The following is a 19,974-nucleotide window of genomic DNA, read 5'->3' on the forward strand; positions in this document are numbered from 1 at the left end:
GCTGCATTGTATTAGGGTGTGATGTTAAAAAATGCAGAGTCAATTGTAGGGTCTCCAGGTCAGGACCTGAGATTGAAGACCACTGTCAGGCCCGACTTTCTTCCCTAAAGTGACTTCAATGCTAGCTTCTTCCAAGTGTCCAGATCACTGGGCAGGATGAAGGCTGGGGCCTAAGGAATTCCAGCAGGGGAAAGCCGATATACTCACTAGCCCCGTCCTCTATGTTGTAGGAAGCCATGTTTACAGCAGATGGAAGTTCCACTTGCCCCAGGCCCTGGGGCAATTCTTGCTACCTGCTTTTCTGGGTTAAGAGCTAGTGTGTCTGAGCCACTTACCTCCACCTCCCCTTTAAGGTTCAGGTCCCAAGGAAATTTGGGGCCATTGTTCATAGGCTATGACATCAATACTCTACCTTGTTTTTAAAAGTAATATTTTTTTAAATGCCAATTCATTTTCTTAGACTACAATAGCTCAGATATCTAGGATCTCACTTAAATACCTCCAAGATCAGTTTAACATGGATCCAGTTGTCACTGGAAGGGTTGAACACAAGGTTATCAAGAAGAAACAGTTTCAAAGTAAAGGACAGTTTACTGTCGGAGCATTGGTAATTAAGAGATGAAATGCTACTCACTTACTTATTTCTCATTTTAGTATAATTCTGCATAGCTAGATCTGGAGATTATTTACCATTCCAATCACTCTTTCTGGCACTAACTAGAGGCACTTAGGGGGCGTGTTTCGTGCTCAAATTTGAAGTCATGTCTGCCTGCCATGTTGGAATTAATGCTTGGTGACGCTGAGACACACTGTCTGATGTGTTCTGGCATTCAGCAAGACCACAGCTGCACATTTACATATGCAATGACCTAGATTTGCATTCTCCATCACAGCCCATCAGGCCTAATTAAAGTAATATAGCTATCAAAGGGCGAGATAATACCATTACCTCCAAAGCTCAGGCTCAGGTCAGGCATTGAAATAACAACAAAATGCCTCATTTCATTAGTCCGACCCACCTTCACTGTGGCCCATTATCAGATTACTCGTGGTATTTAACATGTGTACATTTATTACTAAACATTATTCCCCACTTAAGGCCGATTATAACTTCTTTTTAATAGAATTTTCGTTCAAGCAAGCATACAATTGTAAGTATTTAATTTCTAATTAATATTGTCCCCAGAGGCGTAACGTGAAGCTGGTTTGCTCAAATCACAGGTTTTGGAAGACAAGATGCTGTAGTGACTGGAAATGATGCTTTACCTCCAAGGGCCTGAGTTCAGATCTCAGATCACCGAAAGGTCAGCATGGAGGAGCACTGGCTAGTCAAAAAAAAAATTACTCACACTGAAGAGGAGAGGTTGAAACTTGTAGCACATATCCCAGAACAAGGATTTGGTTACTGAGATTATTTAGTCAGGGAGGTTCTGCAGACAAAGATTCCTAATTATACTAGCACAATAAATAAATTGAAAAGCCAATCAACCAGATAATATGCAGCATTAAAGTATTGGGGAACTAGGGTCTGAATATGAAAAATGACCATCAAAATCCTCAGTGCAGAAGATGCCAACACATCATAAGCACCAAAAGTATTTATTGTACATGGTACATATGCTCAGGAATTTAGTGGCCCAGCAAGTTCATTTTGATCACCTCTACAGCAGTGTGTGCAATCCTGATGCTTCTAACACCCAGAAGGACAAGCTGCATCTTGAATGAAAGAGCTGAATTCTACTGAGCAACTGTCAACAGAGAAATCAGTAAGAGGGAGTTTGGGTTTTCTCGTGGATTTTTCAAGTTGTGTTGGATATCCAATTTAACCAATTAAACCAATTTAACCATTAGAGCAAAGTGGCCGAGGAATTGCCTGTCGTCAACCAGTCAGGGGCCCGGAGAACAATCTCAGTGCCGGAACAGGTCAGTCAAAGCCCAAGTGATATTGCGCCTCAGACCTCAGTTACATGAGATGAACAAGCTGTAAATACCCACTGGGTGTTTGGGATTTCAGGGTACTGTGTTGTTAGCAGGGTCTCTCAGGTAGTTCCAGGAAGAAGAAAGGAGTGATTGGGAGAGGAAGATTGAGAGAGGAGTGGAGTGATTAGAAGTGGGGGGCAATCAAGAGAGAGGGGGGCTATCGGGACAGGGAGGTGATGGAGAGGGGGGTGATCGAGAGGAAGTGGGGTGATAACAATAGGCAGCGATCAGGAGAGGGAGGTGATGGAGAGGGGATGATCGAGAGATAAGTGGGGTGATTGGGAGAGGGAGGTGATGGAGAGGGGTCTGGCAACATTCTTTGACATACCTGCAATTAAAAAACTCACCTTTTTGGCAGTGGTCCCTTTAAGACTGTTGGTTAGGCAGCCTGGAGACCACAGCCGGCTGCATTAAGAGCAACTTAATTTTACAAAGGGGTGCTCAAACAGGGAGTAGCCCTCTTATTTACATTTGAAGGGGCCTAACATGTGTTTCAGGTGCAGGCCCTGGACACTACTTTTTCTGGCTTCATCAACATGGTAGGCAGAGCACTTCCAACGATCCACGCCCTGCCCGCTAGATTGGATGCTTTAGGGACCCGTTTTGTGCCTGAAAAACAAGCGTGGTATCATCGAAATTCTAGGCCTGTATGTCTCAAGTCTTTTATGTTCTATCAGGTATAAAATCTCATTTTTATTTGTTAATTTCTAAGGCTGAACATTGTAACATTAACCCGAGTACAGGGAAAATAATCATTTGAAATTCATCAAGGTCCTCTGAATAAAGTTAACTTTTTAAAAAAAAAACTGTTAGTTTGGTGCAAAATGCTATGCACTGCTAAAAGAAAAATGTGTAAAGACTGCAACTCCCTGCAGGTTTTGGCGGGATACACTTAAGAACTGTTAGCAATTACAGCGTAAACAAGAGGCCTTCGTGCCAATCCATAGTGAGGCCTGCTTTGCAGGTCTGCATTTTCTTTTTACATGTTTCTTTTCTTCTTCTAAGTTTGCATTATTTTTCTTTGTTTCGTTTTCCTATTTCTTTGTCTACTGTTCCTTATTGTTCCTTCTTCTTTCCAGCTCATCTGTGCCTATTTTTCTCTTTCTCAGCCCTACTACCCACCAAGATCTCTGCACACTTCCAATTCTGGCCTCATAATTGTTCTTGATTTTAATTGCTCCACGATTAGCAATTGTGCCTTCAGTTGCCTAGGCTCTAAGCTCTGGAATTCCCTCCCTACACCTTTTTACCTCTCTTCCTTTCTCTCCTCTTTTAAGACACTCTTAAAAATCTACCTCTTTGACCAAACTTTTGGTCATCTGTCCTATATCTGGTTATGTATTTCGGTGTCAATTTTTTGTTTTGTAGCATTCCTATCAACTGCCTTTTACTACAAAAACGGTCATATAGAAGTACAAATTGTTGTTTGCTGCAGTGGACTGGGAAATTATATACAGAACAAAAACAGTGGCACAATTAGGAACAGCACGTGAATGTGCCTAAATAATGCCAATCCCAGAATTATGAACAGCACACTAAGATGTTTAGCCTCCCAATAGACTCCTAAAACGATCACTGGAATAGATTTATATAATTTTCTCAGAACCTATATTGGATAGCTGACACACTAGTGTGGACTTACTGGAGACCACAGGCTCCTAAATAGGACATCTAACAAAATGCATACAGCCAGTGTGGCATTTGTTCAGACGACAGTTTTTCAAAGAATTTTATAAATAGTTACTTACAAACATGTAAGCGATGTGCATGCTGAGAGATTTTTACCTTATCCTTTGTGAGTGGCTGCTTTTTAGTGAGGTCTCACAGGACAAATTACTAATAGCTCATGTCCATGTAGCACCAACTTTAACACAGGGCAGGAATGCGGCATGTGAGGGTCAGGGCATGACAGAACATAGAAACATAGGAAACAGGAGCAGGAGTAGGCCATTCGGCCCCTCGAGCCTGCTCCGCCATTCAACTAGATCATGGCTGATCTTCGACCTCAGTGCCATTTTCCCGCATTATCTCCATATCCCTTGATATCTTTAATATCTAGAAATCTATCGATCTCTGTCTTGAACATACTCAATGACTCAGCCTCCACAGCCCTCTGGGGTGGAGAATTCCAAAGATTCACCACCCGCCGAGCGAAGAGGGTGGTGAATCATCTCTTATCATCTCAGTCCTAAATGGCCTACCTCTTATTCTGGGACTGTGTCCCGTGGTTCTAGACCCCCCAGCCAGGGAAAACATCGGGCTGAACAGTATTTGGGCACCGTGCTCCACGGCGGCGCCTTTTAGACTCAGCAGGGTGCCTGCATTCAGAGGCGGCCGCCAAGCCGGCCCCCCCGCCCCCAATATTACTTGGGGAGAGTTGTGACATCCGATGCACTGAGGAACCTTTTGACGGCTGTGTAGCGGGTGCTGGGGCCCAATGTAACGCGCCCCAGCACCTCCTTCCTGACAGTTGTCAATAAAATACTTACCTCACTGTTGAAGAATGGAGCTGCTGTCACTCTGGCAGCAAAGCAGAAAGTGACCAAGTTCACATACCTGAAAGTTAACTCGGTTTCTCTCTCCACCGACGCTGCCTGACCTGCTCAATTTCCCCAGCACTTTCCGCTTTGCTGCCACATACTTACCCTGCTGTGTCCCAGTGTCCTGTGAAGTTGCGATCCTCTTCTTCCACTCAAGTGTAACATTGCTTCTTGTAGTCGTGCGCACCTGGGTGAATAATCTTAATTTTGCACATTCCAGGATGTGAGACTTAAATGTACCACAAAAGGCAAATACACAACAAAAATAAAACCATAATTGAAGAATATTTGCATACTATGGGCTTCTAATCATCTGACTGTGAAAAGCCGCAGATTAATATGCATTTGCAATCTGTATTCATTTCTCTGCCAACTGTTATGTGAAAATACATGTACATGCAATTAAACAATCTTTGTTAAAAAAACAGGAAAATATGTTCATACTCTAGCTGCATTGCCAACTAGAAATATTACACCAATAAATATGCTGCAGAAGCAAAGTGTTCGTGAACATGCGTCGATGTGTAATAGTTGAAAAACCATGTCAACAGCACAGATTTCCTCACTAGTCCTGCATTGGTTACCAAACATGTGCAAAACAAACCTTGCAGCCAGAAGTTAGAGCAGTTACACAGTGCAGTCACATTTAAGGATCACACCAAAAGTCGAGGATGGCAGAGGGGTGCTCTAGGGTGACCCACAGGTCACCGAAGCCTCCCTGCTCACTCTCCTCCAGGCTGTGCGGGCAAGGCGGGAGGTCCTTTTCACCAGCAATGGTAAGAAGAGGCTCTCCTGCTTGAACAATTCAGCCTGGCTGGAGATGGCAGAGGTGGTGAGTAGCCGTGGGGCCATCCTGTGCCAAAGGGTCCAATGCTGGAAGGGGATGGACGATCACTCTCCCGCATACGCATACTTCTAGTTAAAGAAGTGATGGTTTCGTGCAGTGATAATGATATATACAGCACCTCATCAACTATCTCAGAAATCCCCGAGTGAGGTATGTTTAATCATCTACTTTGACGTAACACAGCTGTCAGTTTCTATATTGGGGTCGTGGACCATAAGGGGCTCAGCGAGATTACCACATTTCTGTCCATCTGTCATGAGATTCCTATAAGCCTTGATTTATTTCCATTGCTGTTTATATTGAATAAAACCTTCCTGCTGTGATTCTACTGCCTGCCCACAAGGGTGGTGGGAGCGGAGAAGATCAATGACTTCAAGTGGATGGCCACCTGAAAGAAATAGACTTGTAGGGCTATGGGGATCGGGCTGGGGAGTGGGACTGACTGGATAGCTCTGTGGAGAGCTGGCACGGACTCGATGGGCCAAATGGCTTCCTTCTGTGCCGTAAATGACTAAATGAAAGCTGCATGAAACAGCCACAAATATACCCAGGTATACAAATGTAGAATCCTGCAATTCAAAGTTGGGTATTGTACTTAGGACTATGTTTACATAAAAAAGTAGTTTATTTTCCCAAACCTCCAAAAAAGATGTTAGATAAGTTATCCCTTTGATAACCAACATTTTTAAAGAATTCCATGTTGACATCTTTAAGCTCTGGAATTCCTCATGAAGTAAAAGGAAAAAATTGGAACCCCAGCAATGTTGTTGACTTGTAGGCTGCAGCAGGATATCTGAGGCAATGCACAATATGCTAATCATTTCAGGTCAGCCAGGAGGACGAGTACTTCCAAATGATGACACTTCTGAGCAGTTCACACACACTAGTGGGCCAACGGGAAGCAAATGCAAATATTGTTCCTCAAATTACATAATCTAAAACGAATGGGAGATGCGGCATAGATCACTTTACAGATGTTCTATTCAAACTAAGAACAGCCCACCGTCTACATTTTTAACACGTTGCGATCAGAAAACATGAAAAACATGGAGGACTAGGATACTGAGCTGCTCAACTTTTCATAGAACGTGCTTTCAGTCAGACAATTGAATTGACTTTCTCAGGATGTCACATGGATCCCTGCTTCCATTGTTAAATGGGACCTTTAGTTACTGCACATGCTTTTCCCAGAACACTGTTGTATGGTGTTCATGGCTGAAAGCCAGTTTTTTAAGAAGAGCTTGTCTCCTCTGAACTGAAAACTTGGGGCATGTGTTTGTTAGCATGACAGGTTAACAATTAACTTCTAATTACTAGACAACAAACTAGATGTTCATCACATTCTCTTGATCCCTCAAAAAGGTGGAAATTAACAGTCGTAAGACCAACATTTGCAGGCTAAAAGTATTTGATCAGATTTATTTATGGGCCAAGCAATGATAGCAAGTAAAATTCACAGCAAGATACTGATCCAGCACAGTACTTCAAAACAATAAAAAAAAAATCAGTGCACAAGGAGTTAACAGGAGTTCAGACCCTTTGTCAGAACTGAAACTGAACAATCAGAGCAACCAGAGATCTGATTTATGCCTGGATTCATTGGTCATGTTCCAGTCATTTCCTTGAACATAAACAGATGGACTGAGAGTTTAACAGATCTCACATCTTGTGAGGTCAGCCATTAAGGTCTAGACGTTGCTGCTTACGCCATACATTTTCCTGAATGGCTCAGCACTCAGAAAGGCTAGATTTATCCATTCCATTGTAAAATAATGCACTTATGTTGACATTTCAAGTAAATTAAGCCACAGGTAATGTATGACTTCATTGGCTTTTGAATAAAGATTGAACCAACAAAAAAAACCCATGTAGGACATACTTTTTCTGCTGAATATGTCTGATTGCATGCAGCCAATTACGTGTATGGTCAACAATCCCACTGAAAAATGGGATACTCTCAGAGACATAGCTATTTGAAGCCATTTCTTTACAAATGTGACACAATCATCTTATTTGTGTAACAAAAGTTTGCATTAAAACATTATTGCTTTGCTTTTTCAGTGATTTCACTGTAGCAAAGATGACGTTGAACTTTCTCCAAGATGGGGATTATTTCCCTCTAACAGAAACCCATTATATAAGGCTCCTAGGACCTGAACGGGGTTCTTTCATTGAAAGCCAAGGGACTAGTAACTGTAACTTGTTGACTGTGAAAAATGCAATGCACGCAGCTCGGAAATAGCTGAATGCTAAAAGCAATTTTCCTTTTGCTGAATAAAAAAAAAGTTTTGTTCTTCTAAACTTATTCTCCTTACCTGCAAACCAACATTCTCTGTGACTGTGAAATAGATTTGGATGGCAGAAAAAATAATTTATTGGGCCTTCCACTTTGTATCCCAAGACTCTTATTTAAACTGAAAAAAAGTTATCTTGTGGCTGCTGCCATGGAACCATACCACACCAGTAAAATGTGATGTCACACACTGGCCCTTTTATAACTAAAGGAATAGTGAAAATCAACGCTTGAGCATGGACAGATTGGGAGATAAGTCCCAAACACATCAACTAATAACACACTGCACTTCACGAACATGTAGTAAGAAATAAAGTAAACTTCACACTTAAGCAGAATTTGAAAAGCTGAACCTGGACTGTATACAAAAATACGAGTCCTTCAATTAATTTTCTTTCTTTTCTCATTCTTTTTTTCCTTCCAGTCTGCATACAAAGAACTATTTCTCTCAAATCGTTTGGAATGTTTATGTTCTGAATTGCAAATGGAACGTGGCCGAGTTCACAGACTGGTACAATGCCAGCTTAAAAATCCCTATGTGCCAGCAGAAAAGAGCATAACAAGCACTGCGCCAGTTGAAAGAAACAATGGTTGGAAATATAACAAGCAGATGAGTCGGCAGGTTCAATTGAGTTTAAAAAGTCTTGTGGCAAAAACACAGTAAAGCCATAAATTTATGGATACACTAGAGTTAGACAGCCCAGCATGACAATTTCTGCAGAAATTACAGGGTGCTGCTCCAGCGTTGAAACTGATTTTCAGTTTAATTGGTATTCCCAGCTTTATCAGCGCTGTGGGATATTTTGTAAAACTTTATTTTGTATTTTCTGGCCGGTTCTCAGGCTGAAAACCCATTAAAGCCATCAGATTCACCCTTTCCCTCCCCTAAGGGCACACATTAGTTTGCATTTTCATTATTTTTCCAAGAAATGCATTAAAAGACCTATATTAAAACTTTAGTTATTTGGGGTCCATTTCTCTGGGTTTCCATGAATCTGCAACAATACAGTAATTATTAGCTATACTTTTAAAACAGATTGGGAGTTGAGTGGTGCGGTACTGCCCTTTCACCGCTGGGATCTGGGTTTTATTCCAATCCAGATTAATAGGATGTAATTTCCCCCTCCCTCTTTCTGCTATCTGAAAGGATTCCTGTAAACATGGGTGTTTCATCAAGTTGTCTAGTGGCTATAAAGTCCATAGTACAAAAGTGACCATATTTTTCTATAACTTTAATTCATTTTATTCATGAAGACGGCCTTTGGTGAGAAATAGGAATGTTTACATAGTTGTTCAGAGCAGAGAGAACTTTACTGGTTGGACTATACTGGACACTGGATGGTGATAAATTTAGCAAAGGTGGCAGTGTTTTACTGCCTGATGTTAACATCCTTCATCCGTCATTAGCACAACAATCCACCAAAAGCATGAAAAGAATAAATAAGATTTATCAGTTTGTTGGAAAGCTGGATCCGACAGTTGGAAAATGTTAAGTGATATCCTCAGTTAATGCAGGTACAGTCAGCCTGAATTAAAGCACACAGCTCCACCTTTAAAAACCTTCTCAATAACAATTTCATTGACTGAGTTTTCAGTCACCTCTCTAAACTCTGCTTTCCTGCCATGGTAATCATTTCCTTAAACTTATCTGTGAAGCATCTGGATGTTAAAGGCACTAAGCAGGATGTGTAAAGCATCAATGCACTTGTAGCCATTTGATCCTTTTTTTGTAATCTTGAGATTACGCACATTTTGTACAGACTCTGCACAATGAATAATACTGTAAATTATAACAAATCAGTCAATTGAGTAGGTTCACACTGTTATGAAGGTACTTTTTAAAAAATATTTTTTGAGGATTCGTGTGTTAGAATTGTGGAGATGGATTCATTGGAGAACTGAAATAGATGTTGGACTTTGTTTTTCAAAAGAGGTCGCTGGAAGGACATTTGAGGTCTTGTTTGAAAACAACCTTTACTGAAAGTCACATGCCTTAAGCTCGATAAACAACAGAAACCTTGGTGACTTAGGGGAGATGTTTACAGAGAGGTGACATGTCACGATTTATGAGGGTCAGGAAGTTCTGACTTGCTGTTTGGTTTTGCTTCTGAGATATTGTTTTGGTTCAGTTGTGGTGCGGACTGTGTTTGAAAGTAGTTGGAGATCAACCTCCCAAGAGAGGAACACCCAGCTTGCCTCTTTCCTCTTATCTCTGTGAAATGCCCTGTTTCTCCTGAGAAGCACCTGGAAAGCTTGCCAGATTAATTCTCGACGCTGCCTGAAAAAAACTGCTTCAGAAAAGATCCCAGTGACCCATCTACATGTATTTGGATGCCAGCCTGTATGCTGTTTTGGGACACAACATATCTCAAGCCATTTTCTTCAAGAATTAACAAGTATTTGGCCAAAGTATTTTTTTTTTGCTTTTTTTTGTAAAGAGCTCTGCAGATAAAATCTCTATTTTTCAGTTAACCGGCGTGTGTGTGTGCGTGCAAGGGACTAAGGTAAAAAGTGAACTTTCATATTTCAATCTGTGTTAATGCTTTACTTCGTTACTGCATAAGTTTTGTTTTATTATAAACTGATGATTTTGTTGTTTACTAAAGAAACCTTGTTGGTGTATTTTACTCTAGGATAAAGAGTGGAGCATATGATTGAGCATATCAGTAACTGGGTAAACATTTAAATATATGTTGTGACCTGTGGAGAAGTGGAACTGGAAAAACAGTGCACTCCTCCCACCTTGGTGGTAACAACACTTTTAACTTTTATTTCCACATTCTCTAAATAATGAGAGCATATCAAATCAGTAACAGTACATTGTTATGGCCAGGTGAGAAAGGTGTCTAGGGGTCTTTCACTGTCTTCACCTGGTCTTATTGTAACAGGGTTTAATTTTAAACACACAGTGTTTTGAGCTCCCCCTTGGTGAATCCTTGTTCAGTGCTTTCCAATCATAAGGCAAAGAAATTAGCACAACCAGATTTTCTTAGGTTTAAAGAAGAAAAGTGAAATTTATTAAAACGTAAACTCTAATTTGGTTAACACCTACGGATAAATGACACACCCATGCTTGCATGCACACGCGATACACACATGCAAATAGGGACAGAAAAGAGCAGAAGAAAAATAGAGAGATTTGAGGCAGTCTCTGAAGGGGGTTTCTTGTTACTATTTCTGTGTTTCCAGCTCACCGTAGAGTCTTTGATTGTAGACAGCTCTTACTTTTCGTTGGGGCCCAGTATTCTTCTTAAACCTTGTTCACGTAGACTTTTCTCTCTTTGAGTTCACGTGTCATCAATGGTTTCCGAAGCTGGTGAGAATGAGATGCGAGCAGACAGGAGAGGTGTTCTCAGTCCAGGAGCAATCAGCTTTCTGAGTTCAATATTCTGTGGCCAGTTCAAATTCAAAAAACCAACAGCCAGCCAGTCATGTGACTTAACAGGTCTGACCACTTCTTCTGTGTATTGGGGAAGCAAGGACTGGGTCCCTTGTTCCAACACTGTCTGCTAGCATGAACATGTCTTTCCAATCAGGGGCCTGGCAATTCCTTGTGATAGGCCCTCTTTTCTTCCCAGCCACAATTTTAAGTTTGAATGTTCATGTGGCAAAGTAATGTGTGCCTCAGTCTTGGCAGGTGGGGGGCTTGCCTGATAACATCAATGGATTTATTTTACAAGGATGGGTGATTCATAATTCACAACAAGCTACAGCCTTGGGTGAATGATAAGGTATTATCACAAGTGATTTAAAGGCAACAACACAGTTTATGGTGCTATAGTCTATTTCCTATACATACATGCATTACTGGTTAAATGTGGGATAGATAGTGTAATAGAATTTATTTTGGTTTTAACAGAGTAATTTCATGACACTAATGTGTATTTATGAAAGAGGATTGTAGTTGTAGTATCCATGGTGATGATGAATGTGTTTTGTTGTTTCTTTGACATCAATGTATGCTGAGATGCTAATGTTTTTAGAGGAGAGTTGGGTGTTGCTGCCAGTCCGTGATAAGCTAAAAAGGTGGGTATGGGGTGGAGTGATCTTCTTGATCTGTCAACTAAAAGTTGTTCGATTATTTTTGTGCTCCAACAGGTAAATGAGATAAGAGAAACTTCTTAGAGCTCCAGAGCAGATTTACAAAGTAAAGCACTACATGATACAAATACGGATTTCAGAGTATATTTTCTCTATTTTTACAGCTACAAGATATCACTAGAAGATACCATGAACAGATATATATTAAACTGAAAATTGTAAACTTATGTTTGCTGCAAACATTGTAGTCCACTCAACTAAGACCAACTTTACATTCTACCAAGTCAAACATTTCCCAACTTTGTTCTGGGTTTGAAGAGCTGGTTTGCACTGATTCTTCCATCCTCATTTTTATTTCCTGATGTTGAAATCACTTTAAATTGTTTTGACTTTGTGATGTCTTGTAACTGACTGATTCAGTACAGGGAAACAAATATATCATCAAAACAAGAGTTTTAATTTGCCATTATTCCTATCAGCTTGATAATTCATTAGTAAAACTCTTGTACCATGCTTTCAGTAGCAAATGTTGCCTCAACCTACAACTTTGACCCTGGTCACTACAGTCTGAGATCTGCCATTCAGGTGTGTAACCCATAGCTGCGACATTAATGCAATTCAAAATGAGATTGATTGGCTGAATCCCTGTTTACACACCAGGGGCTGGATTTTAAGGGATCGGCGGCAAGCTCAAAAAATGGCGGGTCGCACGCCAAAGAGTCGCCGCAATCTCCCACACGACAGCTTATTTAGATAGTCAGGGCAGCCCGCCCCCCCTCAATCACGTGGAGGGGACAGGCTGTCCGTCATTGGCAATGGTGTCAGCTGCCTGTGCGCAGGTGCTGGGGCCATTTAAAAATTTTTAAAGATATACCCCCCCAAAATTTATCAAATCAATTTCTAATGCCCCTTTCCCACCCCCCAATAACAATTACATTAAGTATTTGCCCATCCCCCCCAAAACACTTAACTTTTAAATCTGACCATCCCCTCCCCTTCCAGACTGCACAAAGTTTAAAGTTAACCCCTTCCCACCATCCCCTACACCCATTATATTTATTTGACCCCATCCCCACCCCTCGCACTGAAAATCTCAACTCCACCACCCTCCCCATCAGTGTCACACTGACCTTCCCTGGATGGAGAATTGAAGGCACGGGAGTGATGGCCGCCGCCGCGCCGAAGATTGCGGTGGGCCCGGAACGATTATTTAAATTTATTCAAGTAATTCATTTAATATTTAGATTCAGTTCCCATCCCCCAGCGGCGGGGGTGCCGCCACGGAGCCTTCCTGCCAGCGGGAGGATCGTGCCGGGCTCTCCTGGCGTCGGCCTCCGTGGCGGGCCGCTGCCGGACCCATATTTCGGCCCCCTTCCCCCCTGCCATGTAGCCCAATGTCGTGGGGTTGGTAAAATCCAGCTCCAGCTTTAGCACCGTGGTAAAGTGGAAACCGTTATACAGTATCTTACTGTATATGCCTGTTAAGTGAATCCTTTTTCAGTGTTAGCTGTGGCTCAGTTGGTAGCAATCTCATCTCTGGGTCACATGGTTGTGGCTTCAAGTCCCACTCCAAAGACTTAAGCACATAAGGTAGGTTGACACTCCAGTGCGGTACTGAGGGAGTCCAGCACTGTCAGAGCAGCTGTCTTTCGGATGATATGCTAAAGCGAAGCCTCATCTGCCTTGAACTGAGTCACTTGCTGGGCTCTTTCAGAGGGCAGTTAAGAGTCAACCACATTGCTGTGGGTCTGGAGTCACATATAGGCCAGACCGGGTAAGGATGGCTGATTTCCTTCGCTGAAGGACATTAGTGAACCAGATGGGTTTTTACAACAATTGATGATAACTTCATGACACCATTACTGAGACTAGCTTTCAGTTGCTGATTTTTTATATTTTATTTATTAATTGAATTTAAATTCCACCAGCTACCATGATGGGATTTGAACCAGTGTCCCCAGGGCATTAGCCTGGGTCTCTAGATTACTAGTCCAGTGATATTACCACTATGCCACCGTCTCCCTGTCTTCGAAGAAAAGCAGGGGAGTTCTCCCCGATGTTTTGATCAATGTTTATACACCAATTAAAAGTAAACAGAATATATGGATACTATCACATTGCTGTGCACAAGTTGGCTGCCATATTTCCTGCATTACAACATTGAATGCACTTCAAAAGTACTTCATTAACTGTAAAGCACTTCGGGACGTTGTGAGGTCATAAATGTCACTATACAAAAGACTTTCTCTTTATGCGTTTGTGCTGTTCACCGTTATCTCAAGGCGTGTGCAATTTTTGTTTTATTTTTAATTACAAATTTCACTCTCATTCATTTCTATGGCAATCTGTTAAGTGTATAAAATAAGACTGCTCTTCTGTTCAATGTGCAGGCCTTGTGCCAAAGAACAATTCAAGGATTTCAAATTAATGAGGAAAGACTGTAGAAGATTAATTAGGAAATAAAATGGGGAAGGGAAAGAACAAACAAAAATTGAATGTTTTTAAGGATATGCTGGAGAGGGTGCAAATGAGATAGATACCACACCAGAAGCGGAATAATAGACATGTGGGTTTAATTTCCTCAGTCCCCTGTAAAAACCAGTTAATTTATTTGCATAAATTCCTGTCTGTGCCATTTAATGTAGTCATTAACCTGTTTATTTTAAACTGACTAGAGCTGTGTAAGAATACAGGAATCCACATGCATTAATTGATGCACTGAAAATAGCAGAGAAAGGAAATTAAATCCACTAGTTGGCTAAACAAGGAATTGCAGTAAGCACAAATAAATTCAAAAAACAGGGAAAGCGATTGGAAATAATACAAAGGGAAATGAGAAATACCAAACAAAAATCAAAAGAGAGAACAGGGAAAGTGAATTTCTACAGGATTGAGGGATTGAAAGAGATTCCTTGTATATGTTTGCAGGAAGCAAAGTGTTAAAAAACAAAAAAGGCCCTTTCCCGATGCCATAGGTATGGTGGTGGATGGGCTATTAGTATGTCAAAACTTTTTGTTCACAATTCTTTTCGCTATAGAAGATGTCAGTAGTGTTCCCAGGGAGAAAGCATCTGATTTGATAAAGGAAAAAGTGCATAACCAGTCCTCATTAAACCTGCAATAGGAAGGAATTTGTAATGCTCATTGTTAAATAGCTGTGCTGAGAGGACTGGAATAGAACAAGTGATGTACAGCATTTGGAATTATAAAGTAGTTGACTTGCTATCTGTAATCTGGTTAATACCACTTTGCTTTGTGATGTTAGATGTTAATTTTTCTGCTGGTATCTACCTGTATAATTGTCTCACTCCAAGCTTTTAATGCAGTCCCAAATTAGCCTATTAACAAGGCAAGGGAGCTGCATGTTTCCAAATAAATCCTGTTTTGCACAATAACTTGCATGTATTATTGAGAGTACTCCAGCTTAAATAATGCATAAAAGTGGCAGAAATAATATGAATATAATTCAATCAAGAAGCAAGCTTCTATTAACAAACTAGGTTTTGATTTTCTTGTGATGGACTCCTGTAAAGTCCAATTATGCTGGTGCCTGAGGATTTCCTCCTTTATCTCAGAAAGTTAGTGCTGGTGACAGGGCATGAAGTCCTCCCTCATCCTAGCACGGACAACAGAACGTTGATTATATCTTTATGGAATAATTATTTATTTGAAGAAAGTTTATTAGTCATCAAACAATCTGTGCGGTGATAGGGAGCATCACCTGCTAACTGATGTGTTTTCTATTGGTGTCCTCACACCACTCATGGTGAAAACATAAAAATGACCAGCCAGGTACTGAAACAGCTTCAGTGTAGTATTTAAGAGCTTGTTATCCAAGAAGTAACCATGGTGGCTGTAAGGATAATAGGAGTTTCCAGCTGCAACAGAAGAATGGACTTCATCACATTAACAAAGCACAAAGGCAAACTAAGCCAATTGCTTTCAGTGTGTGTCATAATCCAAATCTACTCAAGGAAAAATTAGAAATGCACAATTCTTACAGGCCATTGACGGTAGAGTGACTATTTCAAGTTAATATTGTACAGATCTATGGGACACAGTTACTGTATGCTGTGGTGGCAAGTGCATCTGCCAATAAATAACGTCAAAAAACCAGATGTTCATATCCTGAGGTCATAAGATATCATAATGAAGGTAATTGGGAGTTTGCCTACGTCTCATACACATGTTTGAAAACTACACTTTGATGAAACCTCTATTTAAACAGTTTTAATGCATGATGTGGCCAGATATTTGCAGGTTGTGAACCAGCAAAAGGGGAATGCTCACTGGTAACACTGTTGTACTGCTGCAGCCCACCAATGTGGTCAATTGCACTGCAGTGTATGGGTTTAATCCTGCACCTTTGCGCTACCAGTGCAGAGCCATGCTGTCAAAGAGTAAAACATGGCCCACACCATAATATTTTCCACCTGTTAATGTGAGAGTTTAGAATGAGCTTTCCATTCCTCCATTTTAGTGAAAAGAAGAACATGCGTGTACAATGGCTGTTTATATGCACATCGCCAAATTAGCTAACAGAGGCAAATATAATCCATAGTTAATGTTGTATGATCATTTTAAGAATGATGCCCCTTTAAGAATTCAGTATGCTAATAAGCTAAGTGCCAGGATGTAGTCATGTGACTAGAAGCCATAGTCCCTCTGCACTGTAACACCCTGGACAAAGGTTCTGTATATAGTTCGCTCTGTATTGTATGTACTAGTTTAGCTGCAATTTGCGGAGTTTGCAAGTTCTCCCTGTGTCTGCGTGGGTTTTCTCCGGGTGCTCCAGTTTCCTCCCACATCCAAAGACTTGCAGGTGATAGGTAAATTGTTATAAATTGCCCCGAGTGTAGGTAGGTGATAGGGAATATGGGATTACTGTAAGGTTAGTATAAATGGATGGTTGTTGGTCGGCACAGACTCGGTGGGCCGAAGGGCCTGTTTCAGTGCTGTATCTCTAAATAAATTAAAATAAATAAACCTTCTAGAGTTCTTCAAGGAACTGGAATCCACATACCTTATTGTGTTGCTTAAGATAACACAAAGAAACTCATGACAGTTAATATACTGGATTGTTATATAATCAGGTGAAATAACATGGTTCCATGATCCTTCGCCTTTGGAGAATTTTTTCTTCAATGTTTTCAACATTATTTAACAAATATTTCAAAGAATCATTATATGGGGTGTTGTCTCTCAAAGAATTTATAATGGTGGGTTCCCCTTTAAGTAAAAATAAAGTGTACAATGATTAATTTCTTTTTTGGATGTTTTCTCCCTTTACTCCTGCTGGGGTACAACTCCCTGTGCTAACAGATCTTTAATACATCATTCAAATTATCCTTTTTCATGTATGAGGCTGGACAGTAAGTGACAAGAAGCTGCTCGACTGCAGGATAAATTGGATGTTAAATCGGATACTCGTGCCTGGCTCAAGCTACATGACCTGAACTCTCTTCTGTATGTATTTATAATAGAATCTGTTCTACAGAATATCATTTAATCTGATAAAGGGGCAGATGCAGTGTGAATTCCACAACTCTACAGGCAATTATACTATAATATTTAAAATTTTAGCATTGAAGTCCATTACTCTCTAAAAAAAAAATCACAATTGGAAATGTAACCTATTTTGGAGGATTGCAAGTGTTGTGAAAGAGATTGAGATGCGTGATTTGATACTTTGGGTTGGATTTTCAAAGGGCCGTCTGGTCAGGAAATCGCAGTCTGGGAGATCATCGCTGGATCCAGTCACCTTTGGAACAGTCCGCAATCTTCAATGCGAGGGCAGAGGGGAAGGAACGGGAAAGCCGCTTGCTTCCAATGAACAGCCCATTAAGCTCATGGAGGAGCTGGTTAAGGGGCTGTGGGTTCTGCATGGCAATTTTCAATGAGGATGCCGACAAGCCTGACCAATCTATTGCACGATAGTGCTCTGATGTCGAGCTCGCAGCGGGCAGGCGGCAAACATTTTTGGCGGGAGAGTAAATGTTTTGGGCCCACGGGAATCTTGGACCAGGCCCAGCGCAGGACTTTTTTTTTTATTTTGGAAATGCTGCCTCACCTTTTTACTCCTCGGGCCCTCCATGGAGCTGCCCGCACTCATCGGCAAGGCAGCGGCAAGACCCGTCATGGCTCAGCAATGCTAATTGAGCACCAAGCTCGACATTTAAAGATTGTGTCGCATTAGCGACGCAACTGAGGGCAGTGGCAGCACCCGGGCGTCGGGTTCCTCACCCCATTTTGAAAATTCAGTCCTTTTCTTCTGAATGGCACTGCCCTCTAATTTGTACAGCCCATCCTCTGGCTCTGTAACTCATCGGAGCTATGGGTGCTGAGTGGACGTCGAAGTCTGTTGTCAACAAAATGCACAGTTCACGGATCAGAACGAATGGGGAGTAAAGCACCCCGCAATTAAATGTATAGCCCTCTTACATAGCAACGTCGACCACTTCTTGGTCACATTAGCTCAGAAAATAGACAATTCATTTTTTAAATGTTCCATAAATCCATCCACATGCAACAGCAGAAACTGTAGACTGATACTGATGGCTTGCAGCAACATGAGCCTCTGAGACATTATTGGCTGCTGGATTACTTACACCCCCATCCATATAATTTTATCTAATGAACAGAAACAAATAATTTTGTTTTGCACAACCTTTTCAGGGGCCAATCAAAAAGTGAGAATTAATCAGAAATCTGACAGCAGCGTTTTGGTACTTTCAAATGTGGAATAAGGCCAACCATCTCAAAGTTTTAAAATCAGTGCCTGATAACAATGTTGCGAAGCAAAATGACATTTAATTCAAAAGGTACATACTTGTATAATGTCAAGTTACTGTATAGTTTTTCTGTATATACAAGAAGAATACAGTGATGCATTGGGATTGACAATATCGTACACATTGGGTGCAGTGATGGTGTATTCCAGAGGAGAGTTGAGAATTGTTTTACACAGGGTTATTATAATCTGGAATACTCTGCCTGGAAGGATAGTGGAGCAGTTTCAACAGTAACATTCAAAAGGGAATTGGATAAATACTTGAAATGGAGAAAATCAGTGGGCAAGGGGTAAAAGCAGGAGAGTGGGACTAATTGGAAAGCTCTTTCAAAGAGGCAGCACAGGTACAATGGGTGAACTAGTCTCTTTTCTGTGCTGTAAGATTCTATGATATAGGTGATTGTATACTTTGGTTTTATAGTAAAGCAGTATTCTCCCTATTGCCAATCCTGAGGACTTCATAAATAAAAGCATTTATACATATAATCAAGTACAGGGGTAAATCGTCCCCCAACTGCAAGAAGTTCTTCCTTGTGAAAATTGCAAGTGCTGCATCACCCATTATAACTCTGTCCTTAGTAAATACCCCATTTCAGAACAGGGCTGGAGGGAGGACATAAATAAATAAATCAAGATTAAAATGTTCACTTTGTTTTAACCTGTCCTGTTTCAGAGGTGCCTGTCTTATATCTTTTGACTCCTGGCACTCCTCTGCCGTGTACTTTCAAATGCCACCTCACTCTTTTATTTATTTTCTCTGGAGTCTGTCTTGCTATTTTCTCTCCTCATTTAGTTGTTGTCTCTGCAATCTGTTCCACTGTTTATTGTGTTTGCTTCTCCGATCTTCCCTCTATTTATATTCCGTCTGCCTTGTCCCTGTTGTTTTTCACTCGCTCTCAACTCTCTTGGCTCAGTCTTGATTTAGAAAGGCCGTGTCCTGATCTCCCCAGACGCCGGTCTGCCTGTTTCACTGCTCTGTCTCCTACTCTGACTAAACGCTGTGATCCTAGCAGCAGTGCTGGTGTGGACCAGGAAGTTGACAGATGGTTGCACGAATTTGTGTAAAGATAGGCCTGGTCTACTTCCAGTGATATCGCAAACAGAATGCATCACTGCCAGCTGCTATAATTCAGCTGCAACACAAACTTTCCCAATGCATCTTTAATTTCTGCTTGCACGAGGATCAAAGTAAATGATATATAAATGGTTAGCAGCAGATATGAAGGTGATGGCGCTTAATTTCACTTCAATTGTTCTCTACCTTTCAAGATACAGGACGCAATAATCATAGCTGTGGACGGAAATGCCAGCTAACAGAATTTTGACCAGATCGGAGGGGAATCAAAAATCCATCCCTTATTCTTCCCGTGATGGAGCTAAAAACATCTGCTGCCGGAGCAATATTTCTGCCAGTGAATAAAAAACAAGACATCCGACTTCATTCAGATGAAGTCACAACTAACCACTGTTAATGAGTGCAATG

At 41.1% G+C, this 19,974-nt stretch overlaps 1 protein-coding gene across 7 annotated transcripts in view; it reads right to left on the reverse strand.

Moving 5' to 3' along the window:
• LOC137347708 (serine/threonine-protein kinase Nek6-like) overlaps nt 1-19,974 on the reverse strand; it is a 275,855-nt gene that overhangs the window by 134,688 nt on the left and 121,193 nt on the right. Inside the window, exon 1 of one of the 7 annotated variants that reach the window (XM_068012514.1) lies at nt 4,626-4,697. The exons of the other annotated variants lie outside the window; for them this stretch is intronic. Coding sequence (XP_067868615.1) covers nt 4,626-4,685 — 60 coding nt within the window. The 5' untranslated portion in view covers nt 4,686-4,697. Of the gene's footprint in view, nt 1-4,625; nt 4,698-19,974 lie in introns of those variants that run through there. 7 annotated transcript variants of the gene reach the window in all.

Source organism: Heterodontus francisci, chromosome 32, assembly GCF_036365525.1.
Source record: "Heterodontus francisci isolate sHetFra1 chromosome 32, sHetFra1.hap1, whole genome shotgun sequence".
NCBI classification, from domain to species: Eukaryota; Metazoa; Chordata; class Chondrichthyes; order Heterodontiformes; family Heterodontidae; genus Heterodontus; species Heterodontus francisci.